The sequence below is a fragment of the Falco peregrinus genome, chromosome 13, assembly GCF_023634155.1.
Source record: "Falco peregrinus isolate bFalPer1 chromosome 13, bFalPer1.pri, whole genome shotgun sequence".
Lineage (NCBI taxonomy): Eukaryota > Metazoa > Chordata > Aves > Falconiformes > Falconidae > Falco > Falco peregrinus.
In genome coordinates this window covers 13212415-13238419 of record NC_073733.1, presented here as the reverse complement: position 1 = coordinate 13238419, position 26005 = coordinate 13212415, and the positions used below count along the sequence as shown (strand labels likewise).

Genomic DNA, 26005 nt, shown 5'->3' with positions numbered 1-26005 from the left:
AACCCACAGGAGGGCATGGGGCTCAGCACCCCCAGCCTGGGCTCTGCCACTGTCCCCAGGATGTGAGCAACCTGCTGGAGCTGTGTGCTGGAGGGCAATGACAGCCCTGCAGCTCTGTGGGTGTCCCAGCAGGTCCCAATCCAAACTGGGCTGCTGGGAGGACAAGGGGTGGGGGCTAAGTGCTGCTCCTGACCCTGAAACTGCTCCCAGGGACACCGGAGCTGCAAGAGTCTGCAGATCTGTGGGGCAGCGTTCCCCTCATGCCTTTGCAAGTGCGGTGCCAGCAGCAAGGCCCCCCGCACTTTGCTGTGACCAGCACACGGGACCTGGGAGCTTTAACTTAGGAAGGTTGTATTGGCTTTTTACCCTATTCGTTCTTCTGGGACGTGTTGTTTCTCAGAGCCAGGGGGCTTAGGGCTGACGGCAGCGTTTATCTCCAGACACTAGGTGCCCAGACCTGATGTTCAGCAAGGGAGAGAAAGAAAAGCAGGGAGTGAAGAAGCTGGGCACACCGCACTGGCGTGAAACAGCTCCCAGCTCTTCCCTTGGCTGCATCCTTTCTAGGTTTGGGGTGGGGGCAGGAGAAAGGTTTTGGGGGGTTTGATTTGTCCCATCTGAAGAAAAAAAAACAGCACCAAACCAGCATGGGTGCATTTGCTTTCTCTCTTCCCTGCCACAGAAGACCCCAATGGGGCTGGGCAGGCGATGGGGCTGCGAGGTACCAACAGAGCCGGTCTGTGAAACTTGGCCAGGAGGACAGAGGGAGATTGATGTTTGCTCGGGTGCTCAGCCCTCAGCTGCAGGCTCTGCCTGCCCCTGTGCCAGCTGGGGACAAAAGTGCTGGCCCCGGATGGCACTGCAGGGCTGGCGTAAGCCCCCTGGGACAGCTGGCAGCTCTGTAAGGCTGGCATCTGCCCAGCGAGCCGGCACGAAGGGGCCGCACAGGGAGGCTCACCCATCAGGATGCTTGCCTGCATTCGGGTGTCTGAGCTCCACCACAGAGCCGAAGCACCCCCTACCCGACTTCTGCCCCATCTTGGGTCCTTCCCCCTGGCCAAGCCCGGGTGGGGTGGAAAGGAGCTGGGGTGACCACAGGGAGTACCCACAGAGCTGGAGGGGGGCAAGGAGAGTGATGAGGTTTGGGGCTGGGAGCTTGTGGGGGGCTCCTGCCCAGCCCTGCTGGTGTCTCCCACATGGGAGATAAAACCTGACAGTCACCGCCAATTGTGTCAGAAAAATCACCCCTGGAAGTAATGATCTTGGGGTGCAATTGCAGTTCAGGGCTTCTGTCCCCAGAGGACTGTTGTACCCTTGTCCCCACGTCCCTCCCACACACCTGGAGCTGGCTGTAGGGTCTTTGGAAGAGGCAAACCCCCAGCACACCACTGAAAATCCCAGAAAGGCTTTATTTGCGTAGGAAGATTGATGCTGTTTAAAAACCCACCGCTGCTAGAGGGTGGCTTGGCTGCCTAGTGCCTGCAAGCGCTGCCTGGCACTGGCACCTCCCCGTTGCTGCCTCTGGGCACTGGGTGCCAGGTGAGCTGAGCAGTCGAGGTGCAACCCCTTCCTCTGCCTCCAAACGGAGCCTTCCCAAAAACACGTCCCAAAAGCCTGACCTGGAAGCACGGTGGGGCCCTGTGGGGACCCCCACAGCTGGGAGGGCATGTACAGCAGTGGCAGTGGGATGGAGCTGGCTCAGCTGTCCTGGTGGGTCCTGGGAGTGGCCTGGGGCCAGTTCTCTTCCACTTGCCCCATCTGTGAAATGGGTGCATGTGGCTGAGTGCTCTGCAGGGCTGGAGGGGCTGGGCAGGGGTGGGAATGGCAGGGCTTCGCCCCCAGTGACTCATGCGATGGAGAGGATGATGCCTGCCTGAGGAGTGGGGCTGGGGGCCATGGCAGGGGGCTCTGCCCAGGTCTGGCTTCATCAGGCAGTGCTGGCCTCCTGCCCACCCTGCAGGGTCCCTTTTGCCATGATAGGTGGGTCACTGGGGCCCTCGCTGTTAAATGGTGGCACCACAGCCTCCAAGGAAAGGGGCAAATCCAGTTTCCATCCCACCCTGCTTGGAAGACCCTGGGCACCCTCCTGCACTGGGGATTGTGGGGAGATGGGCTCTGCTGGGCTGCAGCCCTCCCTGGGCTGGCTGTGAGCAGGGGGAAAGGAGAGCATCAACACATTTCTTTCTGTAGGATCTACAAAAACATCACCTACTGCTTTTATTTCCTGCTAAGCACAGAGGATATCCAGGTCTGGAGGGCTGGAAGCCTTGCTGAGCTTGTCTTGTTGAGGTTTTGGATGCTCTCCTCTCCAGTGGAGGAGCAGCAGGGGTGAACCTGCCTGGGGGACACCGCGCCTGGGTGCCAGGGTGGGGAAAAAGCTGGGGAACAGGGCGGTTCTCACCTCCAGCTCTCTGCTGGCACTGTGGTGCTGTGGGAACGTAGCAGTCTGGGGATGCCACCACTCATTCTACTCCTTCAAAAGGATAGGCCAAGCTGCCCCCACTACTTTCATCCTAAAAATCTCTATCAGAAGATGGGCTGTGGGCCCTGCCCTGCAGGGAGTGCAGTGCTGGCTCCCCAGTGCCAAGCAGCTCTTCCCTGCAGCCGCAATGGCCATTTGTGTCCCTTCACCACCAGCAGGACTGGGCTCACCTGCTGCCTGCCCCAGGGCTGGCATTTCCTCAAAGAAAACGGAGCCTTCTGCCCGGTGTCCCTGCCACAGTCCCGCCTGCAGCTGCGGGCATCGTGGGCACCTCTGGGCTCTGCAGGGAGAGAAGCATCCCCGACCCACTGCTTTGCTGTGCGTTGGAGATGGCTAGGGGCCAGAGGCACCCTGTCCACTGCTGGACTGGGGGCTATGGGGCCATAGCCAGCATCCCACACAGTCCGAGCTCAGGCAGGGGTGCTGTGTGCTCTTTCCTGCAACCAGGCTCCAGGCCAGGGGAGGAGAGAGGACTGCACCCTCTCGCCTGCCTGCTTGTGGCCCATGACTCAGTGATGCAGCCTGAAGAAGCAGCAACTTGACATGGAAGGAGCGGAGAGGTGGAGAGTGTTTGGCTGGGAAGTGGTGTTCCCTGGCCACCAGCATCCCTCAGTACCAGAACCTCCCCTGTGCCCTGGCACACAGCATCCCCAGGTACCTGGGGCTCCCCCTGCAGCACAGCATCCCTGGGTACCTGGGGGTGACACCATGCAGAAGGCAGGAGAGGACCTGGGGTTGCTGATCCCTGCCCTTGGTGCCCCAGCTTCCAAAGGGACATGGGAGCTGCCACTTGTCCAGGCTCTGAGGCCCAGCCTGGCAGTGCTGCTGCTCCAGGACAGAGGGGAACGTGGTTCTGGCTGAGGTCATGGTGCCTGGGCACACTGGGACATCAGACCGAGAGGCAGTCATGCTTTTCCAGGCCTCAGGGCACCGAGTGGATGTCCTCCGAGCGCAGCACTTTGTAGACAACCCAGTAGAAGATATTGAAGACCAGGAAGGTGAAGGGAAAGACAGCTCGGGAGATGGTGTCAATGCGTTTTGCCCGGTCAATGTAGCGCCTGCGGAGGCTTTCCCCTTCCCGCAGCAGCATGCTGGCTGGTGGGGGGCTGTAGATGCCAGGGCCCTCCCCAGCTCCATTCTTTGGCTGCAGGCAGTGGCTCAGCCCATAGCCTCGCAAGTAGAAGCGACTCTCACGGACAAGCTCTTCCTCCTGGTGAAAGGAAAGGCTGTCAGCTGGGGCATCCCATGGACATTGATACTGCAGGGTGAGCAGGCATTTGTGGCTGCATGTCCTAGACACCCCCCACCAGGCGATACAGTCATGTGAGTGCCCAGCACAAGGTTAGGTGCTTTTTCAGAAAGCTCAAAGTGTGCAGGAAAAAGCAGGCTGTGGGCAGAGGCAGGCAGTGGTGTGTGCAGGTGGAGGTGAGCACTGACCGACTGCTTTGTCATCAGGACCGTGTTTTAAGGGAGCATCCAAGGGCAACCCTGACCCTGGCAGCCCGACACTGATCCCTCTGGTCTCCACCCAGCTCCAGCCTGGGGACTTGGGAAGCCTGGTTCTCTGGCAGCCGAGGGGCTGGGGGTGAAATGGTGGAGGGAGAGATGGGAACATATGGGTGCAGGGGATGCAGGTTGCATTGAGAGGCAGGTTACCCTGGGGTGCAGAGAGCCTGGGGGTGCAGGCACTGTTGTGACAGCTGTGTTTGCTGCAGAGTGGAAGTGTGCTTGTGTCAGTGAATAGGAGGAGGCAAGCAGCTTGCAAGGGAAGAGCTGGCTAGGGATGCAGGAGCCTGGCTACCATCAGGACTTGCAGGCCCCCCGGGTCCCTCCAAGGGCCCAGACCCCCATTTCTCCCTATGGCTGCTTGGTGGGGGCTGTCCAGCACAACAGAGGAGCGGGGCTGAGCGAGCTGGACTCCTTCCTTGCTGGTCTCTCTGCCATTGCTCACCCCAACTCCCCCCATGCTGGTGGGAGGCTACAGAGAGGGCAGTTGCCCTGTGAAGCTGCATGCCTGTAAAATCTTCAAAAGTGCCGTGTAAGCCAGGCACCTGCCCTCACCCTCTGGTCGCAGTCTACTGCCACTGTTTGCGGCATGGCTCTGGTCACTTCGTGGCCACTTGGGTGCATGCCAGTGGTGCCCATGCCCCTCCCCACCAACAGCTGCCCACTGTTAGTGACTCGCCTCGTCCTGCTCTTCTATCCTCTGGGGTGTTGTGTGTGCAAAGGTTTGGCAAGGGGCTGGCACATGCAAGCCCAGGCTGCGTGTCTGGCTTCTTGATGAGCCCACAGGCCACTTTGGTCTCTGTGGCTCGTGTTGCCTCTGCTCTGCTTGTGCCCTATCCAGCTGCGGTGGGTCTCTTCTCCCAGGGCATGCTGGAGGCCAGCCCCTCACCTCACGCCATGCCTGCACACAGCCCGGGTGCCGGATCCCAGACATCATCTCCAGCTGGCACTGCCCTCCAAACCATGGAGAGCAGCTTTCTCGCTGAGGTCAGCCTGCACAGGCGCTCAGCCGGCAAGGGGGATCTCATGCAGAGAGTTTGCACCCTGGTATCTTTATTTAACTCAGCAATCCACCAGCTAAGCAAGATTTCTCAGTGGGAAGAGCAGCAGCGGCTCAAATTGCTGAGATCAGTTCTCATTTGCAGCAGAGTTTTATTCCCCTGCTCCAGGCTGAGTGCTTGTGGCTGCCCCAGGGGACACTGTGCCAGGGAACGGGGGACTGGGATGGGGGGATGGGGGATGGACGGACTGTGTGCCCTGGGAGGCAGCAGCTATTCCCCTGGCCCAGGGAGGCAGCAGCCCCAGCCAGGGCATTTGGGGGAGGAGATGGCAAACTGGGGATGCTAGTCCTCCCAGCTGGGTCCCTCTGGGTTGGGGCAGCCCAGGGTGCTTGCTGGGTGCCAAGGCTGAGTGCAGGGGGCTCCCAGGGCCCAGCTTTGCGGGATCTGTGGGAGGGATTTGCTACTGGGCTGTGGCACCCAGGCTGTGCTGTGTCAGGCAGTGCTGGCACAGGACCTGTGGGCACCGGGGCTCTGCTCCGGTCTCTGACCCAGCAGCAAGCCAGGGTGCTCCTGGCTGCAACCAGAGCCTTGCTGGTGGCACCCCAGGGTGGCTTTGCAGCCTCCACCTCAGAGCAGTGGCACTTTGGTCTCTTTTAAGCCGGCAGATGGTTCCTAGGCTCAGCAGAGCCTCCCGCTCCCTGTCCAGGTGGATGTTTGTCTCCCGGAGCGGGTGCTCAGGGCCTGTGACAGGCAGGGAGCAGGGGAGCGCTCTGGGGGGAGCCAGGAAGCCTCTCCTGGCATCCAAGGCCTGATGATGGCAGAGGAGAGGCTTGGGGCAGCCCAGGCAGGTGGGGAGGCAAGGATGTACCAGACCTGATCTCCTCTCCTGGTCGTACCCAGGCATCCCCACACCAGCCTGGAAGCCTGCCCTGCCCCACCGCTCCTCCCTACACCTCAAGCTGCAAAGGGCCTGTGTGCCCTGAGCAACTGCCCGCACCGGGGCTACTGCAGGCAGCCGCAAGTGCCACAGACCTGCCTGTGCCGGGAAGGACGGACAGGCAGAGCCCTCACCTTTGCCAGAGATGTGGGCATGGCCTGGGCAGCTGGGCAGCAGCCCAGGGGTGGCCATTGGTCTGCCCCAGCATCACTCACCCCTTGGCAGAGGGGGCTGCACTGGTCCTGCTTTATGGAAAAGGAAACTGAGGCATGGAGCGGGGGTGTCTCCAGGGAACTCTGTTCTATTCCCATCCCTTTCAAATCTCTTTTCAGCCCAGGGAGTAGCAGCTCCATCCTACAGGCAAATGCTCTGTGCAAATCTCTGCCCTGCTTCTTCCACAGGCCCTTGCTGGCCCCTGAGGCCAGCTCCTTGGGGGCTTATTTTGGGGAGGCAGGGTGAGGCTGACTGGGGGTGCACTGTGCTGCACTGTGGGGGGAGCTGCTGGAGGGTTGTGCTTTACCCGGGAGTTGGAGAGCTGCGAGAGCGTCGTGTAGGTGTGCTCGCCGCCGTGCTGGCTGCTCAGCTGCCGCAGGGACTCCAGGCTGGCTGTCCCGCTGCTCAGGCCCTTTTGGCATCCAACAGAGTGCACCAAACAGAAACAGGACAGCGGGTGATGGATGGCTCTGCCCTGACCCCAGGGACAGCAGCTCTGGGTGCCGGGATGGGGATGACAGGGGACTGGGGGCTCTGCGTGGGGGGGGAAAAGCCCCCCCCAGCAGTGCCTGGGCACTGGGATCTGTCTTCAGCATGTGTCAAAGGGATTTGGCCACACAGGGCACTGCGAGCCTGTGCGGTGTGTACGTGTGCTTGTGTTTTCCATGGAGGTCTGGTGCCTCATGTTGTGCTTATGGCAAGAAAATGAGAGTGGGGCAGCCATGTGCCTTCCCCAAGCATCTCACAGGCCTTATGCCTGTGCCAGTGGGCTGCCGGAGGGGAGGGCTGTCCTGCCAGTGAGGGACCATGCCTCTCCAGGCCATGCTGTGCTCCCATCTGCAGCCCAGACCCTGTCCCTTGGTGCCACCAGGTCCCCTTGGTGCTTCACCACCCTGATGGAGCAGTGAGCCCCAGTCATTGTTGCAGCACAGTGAGGAACCCCAGTTTGGGGCTGCAGGTAAGGCGGAATGACGTTTCCCCCACCATTGCTGTTTATTTTTCTGCTTTTTCTGAGGAAGCAGAGCTTAGGGATGTTCCAGCAGGAGGAGGATGGCACCCTGGGCATGTTTGTGCTGGCAGGGCCTGGGGCACCCATGGGTGCTGTGCACTGTGCTAGTCAGGCAGACAGGACTGTGATGCCCATGGGTCCCTGCTGTGCTGGAGGGGCTGGCCGCAAGCCCTGGGCAGTGGGACACAGCCCAGCACTGAGCCCTGCCCCGGTAGCTGCTGAGAAGCTGGCCCTGCAGGCCCGGGTGTCCCCTTGGTGGCTGAGGATGGGCAGACATTGTGACAGCAGTGGCAGGAAGGACTCACCATCCTCTGTCGCCGCTGGCGCCGGCGCAGGCGCATGAACTCCTTGTGCTGGCGGGAGACAAAGTTGACGGCTGCGTACTCCAACAAGGCGGCAAAGACGAATAGCAGGCACACAGCCATCCAGATATCGATGGCCTTCACGTAAGAGACCTGCAAGGGTGAGAGGGGGCTCAGGGACCCACTGCCCCCCACCTCACTTGTCCCCCTCACTGCTAGGTCCTCTGCCAAGGAGCACAGGAGCCCTCTCAGCCGGGACACACAGGCCAGAGCTCGCCCAGGCAAGCAGCAGCACGTTCCTTCCCCCTCAGCAAGTGTGGTGCCCTAGCTGGCACGGAGCCAGCCATTCCCAAGGGAATGATGTCCCTAGGGCACGGGGCGGGGGCAGGGGGGCAGTGGGCACCCCAGGTATGTTGGGCAGGCTGCAGTGTGGGAGCCCAGCATGGAGCCAGCACTGACCTTGGGCAGGGAGGCACGGGAGCCAGCGCTCTGCGTGGTCATGGTGAGCACAGTGGTGATGCCCAAGCCCACCCGTGCTGGCGCCGCATCCATGTTGATCCAGAAGGAGACCCAGGAGAGGATGACGATGAGCAGGCTGGGGATGTACATCTGGATCAAGTAGTAACCCATCTGCCTCTCCAGGTGGAACTTCACCTCAATGCAGGTGAACTTGCCTGCAGGGAAAGACAGCCCTGATGGGTGAGAGGGACCCCTGGGCCATGGTGAGGGATGGCAGCAGGTCCCTGGGGTACTCACCTGTATTGTAGTACTTGGTGCAATAGCCCAGGTCCTTCTCATCCCTGAGGATGAACTGTGGGAGCGTCAAGCCCTCTGCCACTTGCACAGCCTCCTGCTTCTCCAGCCACTCAAAGATGAGGTCGTTCATGGTGTAGCCAACTGGAGGGGACAGAGGGAACCATGGGCTGGGGTGGGGGATATGCACCCCATTCATCCCCACCATGAATGACCACTCCTTCCTGCTCACCTCCCTCAGAAGCAGGGAGAAGCCAACCTTTGGGATGGGGTGGGATGAGATGGGATGGGATGGGATGGGATGGGATGGGATGGGATGGGATGGGATGGGATGGGATGGGGGGATGAAGCACAGCTTGAAGCCCCCTAGATACTTACAGCTTTCCAGCTGCATGGTGCATGTCTGGATGTCCATGGGGAAGTTCTTGAGGTCCATGGGGCAGGACAGGATTAATGTCAGCCTGGAGGAGGCAGAGGAAAGGAGAGGGTTGCTGAAGGCTGGGGCAGTTGAAGTGGAAAAGCTGCCCCGTGGAAGGAAAAGAGCAAATCTTTGCCTCGCCAGTTCGGCACTGCACCAGAGGATGAGAGGGTTCTACCTAATGCTGTAGAGCACATTGCCATTCTTGAAGATACGCAGCAGCTTGTTATCGGTGGTGACCTCGTGGAAATTGGCCCCTTTCTCGTTGGCAAAGAACAAGTCTGGCTTCCAGATGGAGTCAAGCATGGAGGGGTCAAGGTCGAGGGAGTCATCAGGGTACTCGCGGTAAGCCAGGCGGGGGTCATTCCACTGCTGCCGCAGGAACACGTTCACCCGGTAGTCCTGGGGCAGAAGGCACTGCATCAGCAGGGAGCACCCCATGGTGCCCAGGGAGGAGGAGGAGGAAGTGGAGGGGGGTCTCTTGGTGGAGGCTCAGCCCTGCATGTGCTGCCTGCCTGACACTAACCACACGTGGGACAGGGGCAGCTCAGGAGCCTTCTCACGCTGTCCAGCAGCCAGGGGAAATTAAAAAACCAAAGCCACAGCAGCTAAGCGGAGAGGGAGGAGTAGGAGGACCAGCAGCTGCTGCCTGCAGTGTTTCTCACAGGGCTCTATGGCCCTGTAGGGAGGGGTTGATGTGACGGTTGACAGTATCAAGGCTTTGCAGTGGCACAAACAGGGAGTTTTTAGTGCTTGGGCATCCTCAAAGGAGTTCCTTATGCACCTGAGGAGGCTGGAGATGGTGGGGACACATTGCTCATTTGTGTTATAATGTACCTGCCAAGCCTGCAAGCAGCAGAGAGTGGAGCTACCAGCAGCTACCTCGCCCTGACCCCTTGGGGTGTTTCTCCCAGCTCAGGCATGGGGAATGTGGTCCACACAGCCAAACTCTGATTAACTGACCCCAGAAAAGCCACGACCATTTGCTATGGCTCTGCATGTCCCCACCACAGTGCCAGAGCTGGCTCTGGGCAAGGGCTCACAGGACTCCCCCGATCACGGCCACGGGCTCGGGCACTGGGATATGCACAATCCCTGGCAGAGCCACCACCAGCCCTGACGCACTGGGAAAGGAGCCCGTCACGCTGGCGAAACCCTCACCATGGTGGTCTCAGTGACAGAGCCGAAGCTGTTGATGAAGATGTTGCACGTCACGTTGACAGGCGGACCTGGAAAACAGCATGAAGCCTCCTCTTGCCGCTGGCTGGGGAGACGTGCACCACACAGACACACGTGGGGGTGATGCCTCCTCCACGTGCTGTGTGGATGAATGCACACGAGCATCCCCCTGCCTGCTGGGCTCACCCCTGTAGTGTGTCGGGGTGAACCCCAGCACACCCTGCAAGCACTGCAGCTGCCCACGCCGGCAGGCCCAGCAGGCACGTGCAAGGCGGCTGTGATTGCAGGAGCAGCCAGGACTCTGGGGAGGATGCCGGGATGAAAGAATGTGTGTCAGGGTCCTGCCCCCAAACCCACACCTGCCCATTCCCTGGTTTTGGGCAGCCATAAGCATGGATCACTGCCAGGGTTGGGAACCTCACATCTTCCTCTTACCTTTGAAGTTGGGTCGGATCCGGGCGTCATACCCTGACGTTCGTCCCATAAGCTTGTCCAGGAAATCAGAGGGTGACATGGGCTGGGGTGAGCTTCGGGAAGCAGCTTTAATCTCCTCCCGCCCTGAGACCAGCCTGCAGGGCAGAGGAGGCAGGTTAGCTGCCTGCTGGCAGCAAGGGTCTGCAGGCACATTTTGGCACCCTGCCGGGATTGCCAGCTGGCAGGGGAAGCGGCTGTGCCCCTGCCGCATCTGCTCCAGTGCTGAGTCAGCGTGCTGACCCTGGGACCCCTTCCTCCATCCGCTGTGATCCTGGTGGCTTGCCCCCTTGCCTGCCACAGTCTGAGTGCCACACGCCCACATTTTGCCTGTCCCCCTACCAACAAAGTCCCTGCCTGCCATGTCCCCTGGCATGGTGTTTGGGGCTGGGAGGGGTGGGGATGGGATGGGATGCAGCGGACAATGGCCTTGTGCATAGCAGATGGGTTCTGTTCCAGTGCTGGAGGGGGGAAGTGAGGAGGGACCCTCCCTGGGTTCAATTGCAAGCCCTGGCTTGAGTTGCTGAGTGAACATCGGTACTCTGCCTGGCATAGACTCATGGCCTGGGGGGCTTGGCTTGCGGGACACGACACACGCCCTGAGCCATGGGCTGCTCTGGCTTGAATGATGAGGTTCCCAGGAGCACAGCTGGGGTTGTGACACCTTGCCAGGGACCAAGATGATGTGGCAGGAGAGGAGCAGCAAAACCTACCTCCCCACCGGCTGTGGCGTGGAGCTGACATGAGCTTTCCCATGCAGCACTCCCAATAATGATGGAGACTTATTTAAACTGACCTTGGAGGGGCTATTTTTGTGAATGCATCTTAGCCTGCCAGTTTCTCTCCTTCCATCAGTCTATAATGATCATTTCAAGAAACAATGCGAGAGATGTTCGCTCACCATATTGACAGGCATTTGGCTGTGATGGAGAGGAATTAGCTGGAGACCTCTAGACCCCAAAAGAACTTTGAGCATATTGCTGGTGCTGCTGCTTGCTGCCTCATAACTCTGCCAGGTCCATGCCCAGGTGGGTCCCACTCCTGCTTGGAGCTACAACCGTGTTATCACAAGCAAAGGATGATGCTGGGAGCTGAGACCCCTTGAGGCCCTTGTTCCTACCAACACACCTTGTCCCTTACCTCCTCTCAGGAGAGGAGGATTCATCCCAGAGGGGCTTATATGCATTCTTGCCAGTTAGAAATGGCCACAATGGCCACCCAAAAATGATCCAGCCAGGGAGGTTTTCCCTTTAATTGGAGGTGGGCAGCAGAGTACCAGAGACTGGTCCTGGCCAAGAGCAAAAGGCTGAGAGCAAGTCCCCTTCTGGGAGCTGTGTTAGAAAGGTGCACCTTTGGGAGGAGAGCTGCAAGAGGGTAACAAGGAGTTAAATCAGGCCTCTGCCTGCCTCACAGCTGTGAATCTTGTCCTCCCCTACTGGAGAGGAAGATGAGGGTTCTCCCCGGAGCATGTGGGAGGAAGGCTCCCTTGGCACTGCGACAGCTAGCTCCGTGAAGCAGCAGCAGATCTGCAGCCCCAGCAATGCTCAGACCCCGGGGATTGCAGGGGGTGCAGAAGTGCCCTGGGTGCAGCCACCTCCATCACTGGCAAAGCCATGCTGGCACACAGCCCCTGGGTCTGGGCTCTTCCCAAGGTTTGGCTGTAGCTCCCCATTTTGGGCACTGCCTGCCCCAGGGGACTCTGCCACTAACCTGACCCAGGCACTGCGGGGCCCTGGAGCTCAGCACCTCCATGAAGCGAGAGGATAATGGGGCTGCAAAATGATCATGCCTGCCTAAAAATGCCACCTGAGATAAGCAGTTTCCGCATGTGAAGTGATGACATTTTGATACGGTTTCCCCCCTCCCCACCACAAATGCTGCGGTTCCCTCACACAGTTGTACTGGATGAGCTGGTGAGAGGGAGAGTGAGGGCAGGGAGTGGGCTCAGCCCAGGGGCACTGCAGCCCCCCAAACATTCCCTGCCTGGACCATTCTACCCTGCATCCCACCTTGTCCAGATAGCAACAAGGTGGCCAGAGATGGAAAAAGGGACCGGTGGGCTTCGGACTTTCCACCCAAGTGGGCCAAGAGTTGTTCTTGCACCCACGGGACCAGGGGCACCCACTGGCCTGGGTGAGCCAGGGGCCAGGTTAGGGACTGTCCTGAGCCCCCCCAAACACCCTGAGCCAGGAGAGGGTCTGGGCATCACAGGGGCTTTGCAGCCCTGCAGAAGGAGCTGCCTGGGCCATCACCTGGCTCAGCTCGCCCCTTCTCCCACTGTGGCAGGGTCCCAGCTGCCCTGGGGTCCGGGGGACCAGCGGGGACCCAGCACCGGGCCAGGGGCTGCTGGGGACAGGCAGAGCCCGCCTGCGTGCCGCCGGAGCTGCACACGAACCGTCCGGTGGGTCCCCGGGGTGCTGGGTTAAGGTCCCGCGGAAAGGAGGGTGAGGCCGCGTTTGGGGGAGCTCCAGCGGCCTGCGTGGAGCTCCGGATTGGGGCTGGGAGGGTTGGGGCTGGGGGGAGCAGCCCCTGCAGAGAGGTCCGGATCGGGAGTGGGGGGTCCCGGGGCACCTCCGGGTCTGGGAGATGCTGCCCGGGTCCCGCAGGAGAGATCCGTCCCCGGGAGGGAGTGGTGCGCGGGTCCCGGAGGGGAAGTGCGGCTCCCGGGGGATGGGGGGCAGGTGCGGGGGGGTGCGGTGCGGAGAGCCGCTGCCCCCGCAGCCCCCGGCCCGCGAGCGGGGCCGCCCCGCCGGCCGCGCAGCGCCGAGACCCGCGCCGTGCGCTCACCTGAGCGGGCCGCGCCGGGGCAGGAGGCAGCCGAGGAGGAGGAGGAGGAGGAAGGTGAGGGCACCGGCCCGGAGCGCGCCCATCCCGCCGCAGCCCGCAGCCCCGCCGCCCCGGGCGCACGGGCATGACCCGGCCGGCGGCGGCGGCGCTCCCGCTCCCGCTCCCGCCGCACCGGGGCCGCTGCCGCCGCCGCTGCCGCCGCCCCCCGCCCGGTCCCGCTCCTCATAGTCCGGGCGAGCGGGAGCCCGCCGCGGGGTGGGCGCCAGCCGGCTGCGGGCCCCGGGAGCCGGGCGGAGCCTCGCCCGCCGCGGCGGGGAGGAGGCGGGCACGGCGGCGGGGAGCCCCCCGCCACCGCGCCCGCCTCCTCCGCACCGCCTCGGGGACCTCTGCCGCCCCGTCGGGGCTGTGCTGGAGCCCGCGTCCTCCGCGGGAGCGGGACGGCAGGTCCTGCCCCGGCGCCGGGCGGGGAGGCGGCTTCCCGCGGGGGTTGCGAGGGGCCGGGGGCGCAGGGGGTCGGGGGGGCGCAGGGGCTGGGGGGGTGCGCTAGTGCGCTGGGATCGAGGGATGCGCCGGGGTTCAGGGATGGGGCAGGGCTGATGGCTGTGCTGGGATCAGAGGACGTGCAGGGCTGAGGGATGCTCCGGGGACGAGGGACGTGCTGGGATCGAAGGCTGCGCAGGGGCTGAGGGATGCCCTGGAGATTCTGCCCGGCTGAGTGGGAGGGAGCGGCTGGGAACAGCTGGGGCCCTTCCTCCCTCTGCCCGGCCTGGCGGTGCCCGCCCCGGGGCCGCAGCACAGGGCCGGCTTGCTGACAGGCTGGGGCACAGACCCCGCGGGGCTCAGCCCTCCTGCTGGGACCCCTGTGCTTGCCTTTCCCAGAGGCTCAGCGGATGGGCAATCCTGTCCCTCGGTAGGGCCAGGTAAGCTCCTTGGAGAAGGCAAGATGGACAATCACGTCGGCGTCATGCAGGGAGCTGCACTGGCTGCCGTGGAGAGGGAAACTGAGGCAGAGGGAAGGGGGCTGCTTGTTAACCAGGGCAGCATAGGCAGGGCTGGGACTCAGGCTGCCTCTGCCCCAGCTCCTGGGGCCACCCGGCCAAGCCTCAGAGCTGCCTCTGGTCCTAGGCCATCTGTGATTAATTTGTGAGGAAGCGAATAGTATTAAAAAAAGAGCAAAGCACAGAATAAATGATTCCCGGCGGATATGTCATTCAGGTTTCTGTTCACCCTACTGTCGCTGGCTCATCTCATTTATGTGTATTAATTACAGTTTGGTAATGGCTAGGAGCTGCCGTACAAAGCCATTGCTGCAGCGGTCTGCAAAGGAGGATCTCAGCAGAGGAGGAGAAGAGTGTGGTACCCCCAACATCCACTCCCCCCAGGGCAAGTGAGGGGCTCAGGTCTGTGCTGGCTTCTCCTCAGCCGAAAGCCAGCACAGGATTTCAAGAGCTCCCCACTGTTTGCTGTAGGGAGGCAGCGTGAATGAGGGCTGGCTGTATGAAGCCAAGCCTGGGGTGCCTTGTCCAGCGCAGGAGAGAGGGCAGGGGGCTGTAGGCAGCAGGCATTCAGCTGCGAGGCAGCATGCAGGAGTCCTCATCCCCACTCATCGGCTCTCCCAGCACCAGGAGCTAGGAGAAGTCTCCTCCAATTACTGTTGCCATTAATGTTTACGAGGCTGCAGTGCTGGTAGGCGCAAGGCAGGATCTGGAGCCCCAGGGTGCTCACTGTGTGACAGCTCCTTTTCCAGAGACTGTCCGAGCTAAGTGGACCTGACACCGTTGGAAGGAAGGGAGACAGCCACACTTTCTCTGCCTTCTGGGGAAACTGAGGCACCTGGATAGCATGCCTGCATCCATGCCTGCATCCACCGAGGGGCCTGGGGATGGCTGGAGGGGCCATGGAGCCTGTTCTGCAGGCAGCTATGAGCACGGGCTCTCACGATAACCAGCTACAAGCCTCAGCTACACATGCAGTGGTCAGCAGGGCACTGGGGCTGATCTAATGAGGCCCTTGGAGAGGCTGGCGAACCCAATGCGGCAAGGTGGCTCCCTGCGGGGCAGGGCTGCAGGGGATGGTGCAGCCATAGCACTCCTGTCCGCCTTGCAGCTCTGCAGGCAGCCAGCACTGCAAGGAGCAAAGCTGTGCTGAAAATGAGCTCTGAGAAAATGAAGGCAGCAAGCATCCCATCGGGAAGGCAAAGGCAGTGCTGATTTGTTGCCAGCTAGGTTGGGAGGATGGAGCAGGAGCTGCAAAAGCAGAGCTCGGCCGTTCCTGGTGGACCCCAGGCACTGCACCACATCCCAGTCAGGGGATTTTTGGGAGTGATAAGAACAGGCTTCTCCCTCATGTTCCTCAAATCAGACCATGAGGTGGTTTTTCTGTAAACAGCAAAGATGCCAGCCAGCAGACAGCTGCCACTGATGGGGTCCCGGAGCAGGCACCCACCACCAGGCTGGCCTACGGGCTGCTCTCCCCGGCGGTGGTGAGGCTGGGGTGGGGGAAGTACCACAGCCTGGGCTGTGGGCAACGGCTGCCAGCCTGGTGCAGCCCCCAGGGCCAGCACTGGCATGGCCCTCTCTGGGGATCCCCCTGTCCTTGCCCTGAAGCCATCCTCATCATGATTCTAGGCTCTAGGCTCTGCTAATAGGAGAGACACAGGCAGCAGAGGCTGGGGTTGCTAAGACAGGGAGGGAAGTGTGGTATCTTTTTTTCCCTTTCCCTCAGCTATCTTTGAGCTCACGTCAAACTGCTTCCCTGGGGCTGGACTCCTACCTGCTGTAAATCTGCCTGGATCCAGAGCCTGGAGGAAGGATGTGCCAATCCACGCTGCCTGGACCCCAACCCCTCTCTACTGCTTCGGCACCGCATTGCCACATTATGTATTTAATCCTGCCTGATAAACCCTTAGTGCATTTGCAGACAACACAACTCCAAAGGGCTGAGTGATTCAGCCCCTTGAAAACAGGTCTGGTATTTTTTTCCAGGGGAAAGGTTGAGAGGTGCTTCAGCTCAATTTCAGGATGAACAGTTGCCTGTAAGATCAATTTTGTGCTGTTCATGCTGGGGGTGGGGGAGTGGGAAGGAGGGCAACAGGCAAAGGAGTGTGTTTCGCTGTTTGTGTAGGGCCACGAAGGCCCCCCGGGCTCCCCTGCCAACCTCAGGAGGCCAGGGACCGGGGTGCTGCTGCCCACGCTGCTCTTCGGGCTGTCCTTCAGAGTAAGCTTGGAGCTTCCCCTTTGCCCCAGAGCCAGGAGAACCTGCAGCACCAGGAGGAGCAGAAGTTTCAGGTGGGCACAGGTTTGTGGAGTGCTTTAAGCAACCTGCTCCAACTCCCCTCCAGCAGGCTTGGAGGGGGGGGTGGGGGTGCTGGGGGGGGGGGGGCGGGGCAGGGGGAGTTGATAGCAGCTTAGAGGCAGCTCCCATTTTGAGGGGCATCGCATGCTCTGCATCTCACAGCCCCAGCCCCAGCGAGGGGGCAGCGCATGGGCCAGCCTCCAGCTAAAGACAGGATAACGACTCTGCAATTAATCAGGGGCAGAGGTAGGCTCTAGGAGACTGCTTATTTTAATTAGAGAGCCGTGCACAGCAGGCACCTCCATCCCCTGTCTCCTAATTTCCTCCTGCCTTTCTTCCCCTCTCCCAAGGCTCCCAGCCAACCCAGCCAGATTTGGGCATCCTCCTCTCTCTTTTGCCCTAGAACCAGGACTTTTTTTCAGAAACCAAGGTGTGAAACAGACGCTGCGTGCGGAGGGCTCTGCCAGCCAGCCAGCGTGCAAGCGCTGCTGTGCACTTCTGCTCTGTACCAATTGGTTAAACGCGTAATGAGCGCAGGAAAGCAAAGGGCTCCTTGTGGAAGAGTCAAGCCCTCTGTGACTTTGGTTTAGGGCTATGCCATCTCCCCTTTCCATTTTTTAAGCCTCCAACCAATGAAAGCAAGGGAAAATAGACACGGTCTCCTTAGAGTTTCTAAGGAAATCAGCAAAACAAATAGGAAACCCCATGTGCCTGCATCTGGGGGGAGACCACCCCCTCCGCTCAGAGGTGGACACAGCAGCAGGCTCCTCGAAAGCAAACATTTTGAGGTGTCTAATCAGGTGTGAAATTAACGCCAGGAAAAACACATTCTTGAGGGTGGCTGCATATTGCTGCCAGCCTGTGGCTCTCCCTGGCCACCTGGCATGTGCCCCAGCTTGGGAGCTCTGTTCTCATTTAACAGCACATTCATCTGGTTCCCCAGTGTCATGCTGGTCCCTGTCTTTTCCCGGAGAAGCTGTGTAATGGGCTGCGGGTGCTTTGCTTCCCCAGCAGGAGCTAAAATCATCTTAGGGCAATAAATGTGTGGCTAAGCGTAAGCCTCAGATTAATAACTGAGGTGGCGCTTTGGTGAGGAGACTGGGGCTCTGCTGGTGCCTCATCAAGCTGGGCAGGGTGACCCAGAGGAGACTGCAAGGTGAACTGAGATGGGTCCCAACTCCAGCTAATGTCACTCTATGATTTTGTGGCACTTTTCCAGGCTAAAAATACCCCTGCTGTTGGTGCGGCGTGGGGCGGGCGCTGCATGCAGCAGCTGTGAAGGGATGCTCCGTGCTGCAGGACTGGCAAAAGGCATCCAGCCAGTGGGGCTCAGGTGGCCCTGCCAGCAGCCACGGGGCTGGTCCTCCCACCCCCTGAGCAGCCAGGCTCAGAGGTCACCTCTTGTCTCCTCCTGCTCCGAGGTGACCTGGCATCTCTCTCCAGGGCTGTGCCAGATGCAACCACTCAGTCCTTTGCTGATCCTGGAGGTTCACACTAGCTCATCTGGGTGCTCCTTGGGAGCTGTGGTTAGGATACAGCAGCTCCTCTGGGTGCATCTGGCCCATTGGGGACCAGCCTGGGGGTGGGGTGCTACAGCAGGGCTCATTTTGCTAACAAGGTGCAACAAGGCATGAGGAGCTCAGCCCATCACCATGGCTGTGGGGCTGCTGCATACACTAAGGAACTGTGCTCCCAGTCCCTCTATATAGCTGGCGGGGGTCGTCAGGTTGATGGGCTTCACCTGTCCCTGTGTGTCTGAGCTGCTGGGGAGATGAGTTTAGGACACCTGAGCATGTGGCTGGAGGGTAGAGGGTTGCCAAGTGTCTCCCAAGCTTGGAGGCAGGCCCAACATGGCAAGATCCAACTGGACCAACCCCATCCACCTTTACCACCTTCCTGACCACAGCAGGCAGCTCAGCCCTGCACCACTGCCACTGCAAGCAGATAGCTCAGAGCTGGGCAATGAGAAATGCAGGATCTGGTCCTAGGCCCATGTCTGCATCCATGATGGGACTTTTCAGGGTGATCCTTAATGATTCGGTCCCCTGTGCCATTGTGCAGCCTTGGCTTATGTCACGCCATCCTGGGGACCACTGTGATGGAGGCCACGTGGCAGAGCACAGCCACTGTTGTGGCTCGATGCTGTGCCAGATGGGAGCCGGCTGGGCGGCCAAGGGAAGGTCGGGGCATGTTGCATAAGCTGTGCTGCTGGTGGCCGTGCAGCTCAGCGCTGCCCTGGGGAGCTCTCCTGTGCTCTGTCAAGTTGGTCGTTGCCGGCACAAAGGCTGCCTGAGCCCTGCCCAGCACCCTGGAGCCCTTGGGCATCCTCCATGCACACCGCAGGGTGTTTTGGATGTTGCTCTCCCAAAAGCTATCAAAGAAGAGTCCAATGTTTTTCAAAACCAACCTTTCATCTAACAGACACTTACCCTCACGTGTATAACATTTCTGATATTTTATAGCAGGTTCTCAAGGAAGTACTTCGTGTACATCCCCCCACATCATATACGAGCAGAAGACTCCCACCCTGGCCTGAAGACACGACCTAGATGGTCCTAACTTGCCTTTGTGCCTCCTGGCACTGGTGGTGCTCTGTTTTGGGTAAATATGTGGATCGTATTTTCGGATAGAGCAAGCATGGAGGGAGCTGCAGATAGAGGGAAGGCTGGAGCAATGGTACAGGCTGATTCTGTGACCTTGGCAAGCCAGGCACGATGAACAGGGAGATTTAATTTAGATAAGTGTCAAGCGAGACTCTTGGGGCCAGCAGCAAAGCCTGGCAGAGATTCCAAAGCTGTCAGTGGGTGCCTCATTCCCCCAGGGTGACCTGGTCTTTTCCCGTCTTTGTGTCCATTCTCTTTTCCCACAGGTCACCCCTTTGCTGCCTACCTTGTCCCCAAATTGCCACGCAGTGTGGGCTGGTTCCCTCCTGAGGTTGGTGGTGCACTTGGAGCATTACAGGGAAGAAGTGTGGAATGGAGCAAAACTGTCTCTTGGCTGAGGATGCTCCCACCTCTGCTCCCAGAAATGGACCGGCTTGGTGAGGAAGGGGACCTGGTGGGGTTGGGATGTGCCAATGGGCTGTGAGGAGCGGTTCTGGGGTGACCGCGCTGGCCTGACTCCTGCCCCAGCTGCCTCCAGCATTTCCAATTACTCTGGGGAAAATCTACAGGATTTTGACACTGCAGGACCCCCCAACCCCTAACCTCTGCCTCCCCTTGCCCCACCCAACCCTGCAGCTCTTCACCCTGCCTGAGCCTGGGAAGGAGAGGAGCTGCTGTGTAAAACTGATGCCCAGCCAATGCCAGGCTAAGGAGTGTTGTACCAGCAAAGGCAGGTGAGGGATGTGGGACAGAATTATTGTGGTCCTCCAGTCTCCTCCCCACTTTGGGGTACTCAGTTCTGTGCATCCTTGGCCACGGTTGCCATGGCAATGCACATCCCTCACTGCAGCAGGAATGCTTGCGGGGTTTGATGAGCTCTGTTTGCTGTTCTCGCCTCCGTGGCTTTCCTGCCCTCAGCCCCAGCAAGAAAGCAGAAGAACATCACCGGGAGCAAAACATGCGGTTGTGTTGCATGGCGCTGTCTGCAGGCTGTCCACCTCAGCCTAATTGGATGGGGTTTTTTCTTTCCACTCAAGAACCCCAGGAGGGACAAGTTTGGAAAAAAAAGCATTACACATCTGTGGCATCAGGCAGCAAGCAGGAGGGAGAAGGAATGAGAAACCAGACCCCTGTCCTGCGACCCCCCACTGCTTCCTCCCCGCCCCCTCCCCAGCAGGGCTGCCACGGTGGAGATGAAGGATTTGTTTAATTAGACGGCAAATCCTCCCGCTGCTGCACAGATGCAAACAGCAGTGGCTCAGGCAGCAGCTGCTTCCCAGAGGAATCTTGGCTGTGGGAGTTGGGGTGCAGCGTTGCCCTGATGGCACCTGCATCCCGTGGAGCTGGTGTCGTGGTGCCAATAAAGCTGTGGCTGGAGGGGACAACATGCTGGGTGCCACCCCAGTGGTAGTGGTCATGTGGCTGCAGAGGATGGTGCTGTGAGGAGCCTTAGTGTGACCCCACTCCATTCTCTGCCTGCCATGCTATTGTGGGCTCTGGGGTGGCTGTCCTGGGGTCCCTGCTACAAGTGGATCCTGACAAAGGCACCTCATCCGTCCCCATGTTACCACCTTGCCACCCCGGGGGAGTGAGGTTGATTCTCCCTGTGCAGCTGCCAGCACAGAGGGGCTTCACAGCAGCATCACCTAAGTAAATGTAACAACTGGAGCAGCAAATGAGTCCCTTGTCCCCAGAGCCACCCTGGGAGAGGAGACTGCGTGGCATTCATGGGTTGTTTCTGCCTGGCTTAGCTGCAGGGGGGGCGCAGGAGGGTTGTGCAGCTGCTGCTCTCCAGCTGACTCTGCGAGAGCTGCCTGTGTCTGCAACTCTGAGGAGAGGCAATGGATGCCAGGTAGGAAATGTCTGCATCTCACACGCTTGGTCCTTCCATTGGGTTTGCTCTCCAGGAAAAGCCACAGTGTGCTCTCTGTGGCTCAGGCACAAGGCGCTGTGACAGCAGTGCCACCCCGGAGGCTCTCACTCCTGCCCTTTTGCTGCCCAGCCCAGCCATCACCTCCCCAGCAACCACTTGCTCATTCCTCAGGAGACCACCGCCACAGCTGGCACCAGCTGGCTGTGGGAAGGGTCCCACCAGCCTGGTGACAGGGCTTGGAGTGGATGGGTCAGACCCTGTCCCCTGCTCCCTGGGATAGCGTCACCCCTGGCATGTGTGAGCGAGCTGGGGCTGGGGTTGGCATGGGGGTGGGCAGGAGGAGAAGCATCTTCCTGGGCTCCGGAGGGAAATACAGGCAAAAGCTCCCTCTCCGGGTAGAAATCCAAGACAAAACATTGCAGGCACAACCTCTGCTGCTCCTGGACTGCCCTGGCTAACTCAGGACCTTCCTCAGCATCACTGTCTCTCCTCTGGGCTCAGGGAAAGTGTGGGACAAGTTAGCACCTCCTTGTCTGTTTGGAGGCACATGAATTCACCTGACCCTTTCAAATGGGTCCCATGGGCAGCAAGAAATAAAGGGGGGTACCCCAGAGCTGAGCTTGGCCCCAGCGCTGCCTGCACCCTCCCTTTACAGAGCCCATTCTGGCTTCACAGGGGTAAATAGAAACAGAGTGATCCTGATCTGTATCTGCTCTTCTCAGACACCACTGGCTCCATGGAGGCAGAAGAACATCTGCCTTTCCCTTCTAGGATTTTCTGAAAGATAAATGAGAACAGTTCAAGAATATGACCTACGAATGGCAGAGTGAGAGAGTAATGAACAGCCCGGAGAACATCAGGGTGAGGCATCTGTTTACCCTCCTTTAGGAAGAAAATCAAGGAGTAAGGCAGTGGATATGAAAGGCAAATCTGCTGGAAAAACAGCCAGGGGAAAAAAAAAAATCTCCTTCTCTCCAAACTTGAAATTAACCCAGGGGACTCGCCGCACCAGGCAAAGAGTTTGGTGAGAACTTTGGGGGGAAATGAGAAACTAGAATAAGCAAGCAGTTTGGACCAATATATTATCCCCAATTTCTGCAGTAAATAACAGGGCTATTTGGTGGGTAAAAGGTGCAGCAAGCAGTCAGCAAGCCCTCCGGTGCCTGGGCTGCCTCTCGCATCAGCTGAGCCCTGAGTTGTGTTGCCAGCAGCTGCCTGCACCCCTGATTGCTCCCTCCCCGGGCAGGAGCAGCCATGCCCTCACACCTGTGCTGCGTGGCCCTGCCACCCTGGGCTTCACAGCCTGTGAAAGGTGTGGGGACAGCAGGGCAGCAGCGGGGCTCCTGGCTGCACCACCTCCAGGATGCCAGACACGCTGCCCTGAGCATGCCTTGGGGGCTGGTGGCCTCCTCATCCCCCCAGGCTTGCAGGTCCTCCTACACCAGCGAGCCTAGGCACGGTGCACAGGCTGGATGAGAAGACCCTCCAAATTTTAAAATTTGGTATTTTACAAAAACCAGGCTCCTGCAGGGGAAAATATCAGCCAGGCACTTCAAAAAGAAGGCATGGGCATCTGCTCATCTTCTCTAAAGGGCAGCTAGGTGAGGAGGTGAACTCAGCTGCAGTGTCATCTCAGCTGCCCGGCACCTCCATGGCTGCTGCTGTGGCCCCTGATAAAGCCCAGCAGATGATGCAGGCAGGTGATGGGTGCTGGTGCCAGGAAGAAAGGCTCTGGCCCTGGGTTGTCTGGCAGAGCTTTGTACCACTGCCTACAGCTTTGCTTGCTAGGGGGTCCTGAGAGCCTTGGAGCATCCCTGGAGTGTGAGGTCCCACTGCTGCTGGCTCCCATGCCCAAGGCTGGTACCCACTGCCCAGCCCTTGGCTGAGCCGGGCAAGGGCTTTAGCCCGCTCATCTCCCAAACAACCCCTGCCCTTCCTCTGTCATCCTGCCTGTCAGTCTCTCCTTCAGCATGCCTCCCCAGTCCTCTGACAGCCCCTGCCAGCTTCTTTTTTATTTTTTTATAATTTAATTTTTATTAGCACATTTTGCAGCCTTGCAGCATCCCGAGAATACAAATAGGACAGTGAGTGCAGCCAGGCCCGGGCAGCAGAGTGGGGCTGGCTCTGGCAGGCGTCCTTGGCGCTGCCGGGAGGAAGCAGCTGGACAGATGCTGCCGGTGTTGCCGTGTCCTTCCCACAGTTGCCATCACCTTTCCGCTTGGATAGGGCTGACTGGGAGATCAGGAGATTTTGCACGGCAGGAAAATCCCTGGGCATCCCTGGCTGCTGTGTGCAGCTGCCTGGCTTGCCCTGGTCGCAGAGCTGCCCCTGGGCACTCGGAAGCAGGACAGTCTTGGGTTTTACCCTGCTGATGGGTGAACCAAGGCAGCAAGGTGGGTGAAGAAGGACAGTTAAAATCAGCAGCAGATAATGAGAAATTCAGCCTGGCCGGGGAAGCAGCTGTCTAAAAATAGCAGCGAGGTTCTCAGCTGTGACAAGATACACTGGGATTTCTCCCACTGCCCCATGTATAATGAATAAGGGCGCTGCACGCACCATCGCTGGTTTCTCTTGGGTGTATTGTGGCTGTGCCTGCATTTTGGGGGTGCAGGATGGAGGGTCTTTCTGTGTTTTGCAGGGTCGGCACCCACTGAAGTGTGTGATTTTGGCCACCATGTGTCTTTGAAAACCCAGCCCCGTGCCCAGCCCAGGGCAGTGCAGAAAATGAGCCTATAGGGGTGGAAGCAAGGAAATCGATTAGAGTGGAGAAAAGTCCTCCCCGAAACTGTGAGGCTGCAGCAGCTGGGAGTGAGCAGGGAAACTTCTTCTCTCAACTGGCCTCCCTGCTGCATCCCAACTTGCCCCACAGAGGGCTGCCCCTGTGCCCGGCGTGCCCAGTGTGTGCAGAGGGCCAGGGCAGGCGGGATGCTGTCCTGTGCCATCAGTGTGGTGGGAGCAGGTGTGACAGACTGTCTGCAGTGGTTACGGGTGGAGTGGCTGCATATGGGGATGGGGACAGGGAGGATGCTTTGGGCCCCTGCCCCATACACTGCTGCTTGATTTCTCATGTTGCTTCTTTGCCCTAAAGTGGTGGAGCGGTGCAGATCAGTGGTGCCTGTGTGGCTCTCCCTTTGCCATTACTGCCACCTGCTTGTCCCCCCAGCCCCAGATTTGCCTTCCCCATGGCCCAGGGAAGTCTGAGCCACAGCTGTGAAGAACCAAGGAGAGAAGAGAAAAACCCACAAACATCCCAGAGAGATCTTACCATGCAGGGAGTGTATTTAGAGATGTACGTGTGTGTTTTCTTCCCAATACTTATTTGGTGCAGCCCGTTCCAGTGTCAGTGCAGACTGCAGGCGGCTGGGGAAGCAAAGCCTTCTCCGTGTCTGGTTCCCGGCACGCCTTGCAAGGGGCAGCATGGCAATCCCAGGCTCTGTTAATGAGTGCAGGTAGCTAAGCCCTTAATTGCCTGGTGGGGGGTGGTGTTGGACATAACTGGCCACTGCCCAAGGGTCAGAACAAATTGCAAGGTGATCCAGATTGATTTATAAGCATGTTTATTTTTACCAGCCTGGCATGGCCCTCTCCTGGCTGGCAAATAGGGATGCATCTCCCCTCCCCTGCCTGAGAAATAGCAACATTTTCTCTGGCAGGGACAAGCCGACAAGGAAACTTTTATGTAGACTGGCAGGCTCCCTGCAGCCACACACTGCCCTCAGGGCCTCATCCAGGAAGGGGCTGAGCTGCAGAATGGCTCCAAGCATGCAGAAGCCTGTGGTTACACACTGAGGATTTGCAGGAGATGCTCTCACAGCCTGTCCAAGTGAAATGCAAGTAGGCCTTTTCAGCATCCCTGTGGCCTTGTACCCTTGGGGCATCCATCCCCCCTCCACCCACCTCAAGCGTGGGCAGATGGTGCAGTGTTTGGGGTGTGCTGTTGGCCGCACACTCAGCTGCTTTGTGCAGGGTACCCACCGTCCTGGCAGAAGAAAAGCAACCCAAACCACTTTCCTGCATGCTTTCTTCTCCCTCAAGTCTTAGAAATCCAGGGAGGGGTTTTCGGCTTCTCCCCCCATCTCCCTGGCTTGCAGCTCCACTCTGGAGCACCCGCAGAGAGATGGGCTCATCCCTACTGACAGCTGGTACCAGCTGCTAGTGGCAGCACCACGGGTTTCCATCCCAGGGGGGAAATGCTGACGAACAGTGCTTGATCACCAGGAATTTTAAGCCACTTTGTGCAGAAATCACAGTCCCTCTTAGCTGCGCTCCTTCTCCCTGATGGGGTAAAGCTGCTGCTTCCCCCAGGGTGTTCAGAAATTACAGAGCTGGCAAGACTGGAATTTCTATGGTAAGAAAAAGAAGGGCTTGCATTTTTTTCCCCAATGTCTTTTTTATTTTTAATATTATGTTATATTTTGTATGTTATACTTACGAGGTTTTTTGACAGCGTATTTTTTCCTCCTGGCATCCAGGGGTCCCCCCTTGTGCTGCCCTGGGGTGCAGACTGGGCCCTGCTGGTTTCCAGTGGCTGTAGGGGTCACAGGTTGTTTCCAAAGGGATGTTGCAAAGCTGTCCCATGGCCATTACTAGGTGACCGTGGCCAGGTGACACCGCTGCCAGGTCACCTCGGTGCCACCTGGAAGGCTAAGGGAGGTGCTCAAGGATGCCACCCACAGTGGTGGCAGAAGCTCTCCCTGCTTTGCTGTCCCTCCCCAGCTGTTCCCACCCTAGGGCTGGCTCGGGACCCCAGCCAGCCCTCTTACACCCTACCTTACAGTGAGAAACCGAGGCAGGGAGTGGTGCTGGAGGGCCAGGAGCTGGGTGCCACCGAGGCAGGGTGCAGCTGGCCACCATGAAGCCCTGGAATCATTTATTTACTCAGCTGCCCAAGCAGTGTTTTCCCCCAACCCATCTGCAGGCAAGCCAATGGGCGGCTGTTTGGGTGGGTGGGGAAGGGGCAGGGGTCCCCACAAGGTGGCCCACCCTGTTCCTGGCTTGCTGCAGTCCAGGACCCCCCAGCCCACCAGCATCCCAGCCCCAGGGACAACCAGACCCTGCCACCTCACTGCCTGGCACAAAGCAGTGCACTGAGGGACACAGTGGGGCTTTGTCCACGCCATACCCGCCACGAAGGGGCCGGTTGCCCTCTGCAGGCTTCCCCGGCCCCATGCTGGCTCCAC

At 59.4% G+C, this 26005-nt stretch overlaps 1 protein-coding gene across 2 annotated transcripts; it reads right to left on the bottom strand.

Moving 5' to 3' along the window:
* Positions 1 to 1408: 1408 nt before the first annotated feature.
* On the bottom strand, positions 1409 to 13429 carry LOC101911397 (glycine receptor subunit alpha-4). Of its 2 annotated transcripts, XM_055818311.1 has the most exons (10): positions 13056 to 13429; positions 10233 to 10366; positions 9780 to 9847; positions 8797 to 9020; positions 8579 to 8661; positions 8204 to 8344; positions 7907 to 8121; positions 7451 to 7600; positions 6444 to 6548; positions 1409 to 3689 (listed from the first exon to the last, which is right to left on the bottom strand). In XM_055818311.1, exons 1-10 carry the CDS (start codon positions 13136 to 13138, stop codon positions 3402 to 3404), a joined length of 1491 nt encoding a protein of 496 aa, XP_055674286.1. In that variant the 5' UTR covers positions 13139 to 13429; the 3' UTR covers positions 1409 to 3401. The 2 variants fall into 2 exon arrangements, with proteins under 2 accessions (XP_055674286.1, XP_055674287.1); XM_055818312.1 differs by lacking the exon at positions 6444 to 6548 and having other exon boundaries at positions 13056 to 13427.
* Positions 13430 to 26005: the final 12576 nt, after the last annotated feature.